Here is a 4,241-nt window from a genome sequence, read left to right on the forward strand (position 1 = left end):
TTCATAGTTTATGGACTAAATTAAATGAATTTATTTATTAGTTTGATTGGCTGTCAAGTGGTGTAGTATTTAATTTTAAATAAAACAAAACAAGCAGCCCATTTCTGTTTTAATGGCTTTCAGAATTCAACTAATTTCAACCTATTTTATTTTGGAAAGGCCTACCGGAAGCTTCACGCATCAGACCTGACAAGATCCAGTGACGCCATCTTGAAATTGTCCCGACTGGAGGAGGAGACGGACTTAGAAAATCTACGCTATCTGCAGGGCGGTTTTAGTTTTTAATTTTGACACAAAAGAGCGTTTGGACTTGTTCTGAGAACCTGTTTTGACCCGTGGCGATTGTTTGAATCACTTTGGGGAGGACTATCAGGCTTTCAGAAGCCTCGTTGTTTCTTCCCTTCTGGAGCGAACGGATCTGTGGTTTGCGGCCGGGCAGCCCTGCCGGACTGTCGGACGAATCTGAGGGCTTCCACACGGAATACAACCACAACAAACTGTTCGAACCCGCCGTTTTCACACGTGGAGGGTGCGATTGCTGCTTCAGACGGCCATTTCTTTGATTTTTGTCTTTCCGTTTTCCAGCGATGTTACGGAGCTTGTAGAGGAGAAGTTTGATTGGGGAGCGGAGTGCGTTCGGTTTGCAGTCCGATGGATGTTAGCCCTGCCCGGCTGTGGCTCGGCTCTCTGCGCCGTCGTTCTGAAAATAACTCATCGGGCACAAGTGAGCTGTTCATAACAATGCTGCAGACCTAACAAGTCAACGACAACACTGGCTTCGGTGCCATCAAGTCGCCCCATTATTGTTTGTCTGTAAACCTGGAAATACCACCCCCTTCCTCTCTCACCCTCCTCTTCGTCACCCCCCTGTTAAAGCTGCATTACCTGGGATATTTTGGATTTAGACTTTTTGGTTTTAAATGCATTTTTTCCAGAGACTGTGCTCCTCCTTGGAGCTGCAAGACGTTTAATTAATTTTAAATTTTTTAAATCGCATTTGGGTGTTTTTTCTTTTCTTTTTTTTTTTTTTGCTCTCTTTTTGAAACATTTTTTCTAGGTGTGTGTGGATCAGATTCGGATGGAAAATGGGAGACGCTACAAAGCTGGCCTTCGCCGTTTTCCTCATCTCCTGCTCTTCAGGTGGGTGTGGGGGGTCTACAGTCAGCTTGTGTTGCCTCTGCAGAGTTAAATGCACAGCTTGTTCTAAGTATTTAAAGAATGCAGTGCAGTGCAGCCCTGTGGGAAGGGTGGAAAGAAGTAATCTCTCACAACCTTCCTGCCTCCTTATTAGGTGCCTTTTTTTCAGCTTCCTTGTGCGATTGTGTGCATGTTGCACTTGTAGGATGTGGGGGCCCCTGGGCACTCCAGGGGCCTTTGTGAAGCTCTGGGTGAGACATGCTGCTACAAATTGTTTCAACTTAATCAGGAAACTGGAGGGAACAACGAGGCTGTGTGAAAATCAGTTTTGGTCAGTGTAAATTAAAAGCATTCCTTGCTGAAATACATATGGCCTGCTGCCTTTCAGCTTAGAGATGATAGAGTTGTGGCTGTTTTGGTCTAACCCAGGTAAGCCTTGTGCTCAGTCACATTTGACATTATGCATTACGAATGACTCTCAGCTACTACCACACCAAGTTTTAAAGTAATCTCTGAAAAACTGACTGAAATCTACTCATTTTGGTGCTAGTGTATGTTAGCTTTGGTAGCCATCTTGAGTTGACTCCAAAGACTTGTAGATGTAACACAACGGTTATTCTCTGAAAATTTCTTTATAATCCACCCAGAGGTTCTTGAGATGACTAAAGGTAAGGAGTTAAATCCTAAAAACAGATCTTTTACGATCTGTGCTTGGAGCATGTGTCAGGGATGACTTTCAGCTACCACCACGCCACATTTTGGCTCAACATCTTCCGAATTGACTTGAGTTGTACGCATTTTTTGTGGCTTGCAAACATGGAGTAAAGCATTGGGGTAAAGCGTTAACACCATTTTTGTGGTTGGTGATACAAGTGAAAATATGAGGCAGATGCTATCATATAAAAGTATATTTGAAAGTAGAGTAACACTGGGCTTTTCATGTGGGAATCCAAGGAAATACTTTAAAAATTGCCTTTAAGATAATAACATTTTGCATACCTAATATATAGATATTAGCACGTTCACTCAAGATAATTAACTTTGATTTGTTCATGTTTGTTTATATAAAAGAACTTGGGTGTATGTTGAGTTAGGTTTACTTTAAATAGGCAACATGGTGGTAGAAACTCTTTACATGTTTTTGTTTATGAAAGGTGAATGAGTCACCAGTGTCGACCAGGCTATAATGAGGGGGTGACGGTCCACCTGGGGGGTGTTTTATTGTCGTTAGTTTTTTTCCCCCCAGCAACATCGTGTTTATGTATGTGGGCTCTTGTGTGACAGAAGCTGCGTATCCATTGACCATGAAAATTTTCAAATTAGAATTTCGAAAATAAATTTGCTCAATGGAAACACGTCAATTTCGAAAAAAATATTACGTTTTTCGACAAAATGTTTTTGCGCTGGGATGAGGTGGTTTTTCGGCTGCATTGAAATTGGTGTTTTTCACAAAACTGCAATGGAAACACTTTTTTCACATCACGGGAGTCACATGATCAACAACCGTCTGTTTCTACTGGCGAAAAAGACGATGACAAAGAAGATAACAGGAAGTAGGACTAGTAGTAATATCACAGAAGTAGTATAAAATAGTAAACTCACCAACTACATTTCCCCAAAAACAGAGCATACGTAGCTACTCCCAAGTAAAAGAGGCTTGTCGCTGGAAACCCTCGATAAAAGACGCCGACATCTCCTCCGATGATGAGCGCTAGTGTCGTGGTAGCAATGTGCTATGTGTTTACATCTAGAGCTGCCACATGTGATTATTTTAATAATCGATTAATCACCAATTATTTTTTCGATTAGTCGACTAATCGGATCATACGTTAATTGAATATAAAACATACAGCTTATCGCGCCGAATGCAACTGTTATTATATAACCATTATTAAATTTTAGCTGTATGCTAAAAAAATATTGCAGTGGAAGGCAAGTTCTGCTCTGCAGATATTRCACAGGTTTCTCTTTCATTTTCTTAAARWKDTCCCACACTTTTGAGCTCCGTTGTCAGGTAGCCATGATACCAGAGCCTGTCTGTATAATGTCTTGTGACGTCCACAGCCTACCCCAGTTACCACTACTGTGCATGTGTGTCAAGGACAGAAAGGCAGATGTGGCAGTGGAAGGTGTCAAAGCAGTTTGGAGAGAATAACAAACAACAAAAATAAAACCCCAAAAATACGACTAATCAATTATTAAATTAGTCATCGGTTATTTTAATAATCGATTAGTCGTCGATTAATCGACTAATCGTGGAAGAGCGTGGAAGAACCCAGAAAAGAGCACGTGGACGTGCACGGTTATGCCCGTTTGAGTGCGAATGCCAGTGGCAGATTAAGACAAGTGTCACTGAGTTGCTGTTAACCTCGAATGACAGGAAGGTGCCAGATTTCAAACCGGAGATTTGAGCTTCCAGGTTTGATAGTGGCAGTTTAGCATTATCTGATGATTTGACTGGCAGTAGGAATTGCCTAACCAGAGATTGCAAAACAAAGGTTTGACCCGGGGGCAGAATTTCTCAGGTTGACGTGTGCGAGGAAGCATTAAAATCAAGTGGGGAGTGAGGTTTCTGTCACATTTCTGTCTGTTCGAAACCGTTTGCATGTTTGCGCAGGAGAATAAAACCAGTTTTGTAAGCAGACTGGAAAATAAAACCCGACCGAGTTAAAGTCAAGAAGAAAAGTAAGCTCTCGAGCAGCAGTAGAATAGTTTCACAGTGAGCCCTGGAGTGCTTTTCAGCGTCTGGGTGAAAATGAAAAGGTTTCTCAAATTTGGTAATAGTCAGGGTTGCACTGAGTGTGAGCCAGGTGCTGTCTGTATTGTAGAGTGCAGCAGATGATTATCTTACTTGCTCATTACTGTCTGAAGTGGGGAAATGAATGGTTTCCACTTGAGGTGGAATAATAATTCTCTGTGAAACCCAAATAGAATTGGCTCTGCTCATGATGACACCAAGAAACCTCAGATAAGGGCAGAGATTTCAGCCCAGAGTGACTTTGTTTCAGGTGCTCAACATATCACAAAACAGATAGAAAGGCAACAGTGACTCAAATAACCACCCGTTACAACCGAGGTAGGCAGAAGAGCATCTCTGAACACAC

The 4,241-nt window shown here is 41.9% G+C and overlaps 1 protein-coding gene across 3 annotated transcripts in view; it reads left to right on the plus strand.

Annotated features, from left to right (window-relative positions):
- Positions 1-200: 200 nt before the first annotated feature.
- LOC106520073 (activin receptor type-2A) overlaps positions 201-4,241 on the plus strand; it is a 73,139-nt gene continuing 69,098 nt past the window's right edge. For all 3 annotated transcript variants that reach the window (XM_014011996.1, XM_014011997.1, XM_014011998.1), the window contains exon 1: positions 201-1,140. In XM_014011996.1, the coding sequence (XP_013867450.1) occupies positions 1,086-1,140 (55 nt within the window). In that variant the 5' untranslated portion in view covers positions 201-1,085. The remainder of the gene's footprint in view (positions 1,141-4,241) is intronic.

This window comes from Austrofundulus limnaeus, unplaced genomic scaffold (assembly GCF_001266775.1).
Source record: "Austrofundulus limnaeus strain Quisiro unplaced genomic scaffold, Austrofundulus_limnaeus-1.0 Scaffold87, whole genome shotgun sequence".
Taxonomy (NCBI): Eukaryota; Metazoa; Chordata; class Actinopteri; order Cyprinodontiformes; family Rivulidae; genus Austrofundulus; species Austrofundulus limnaeus.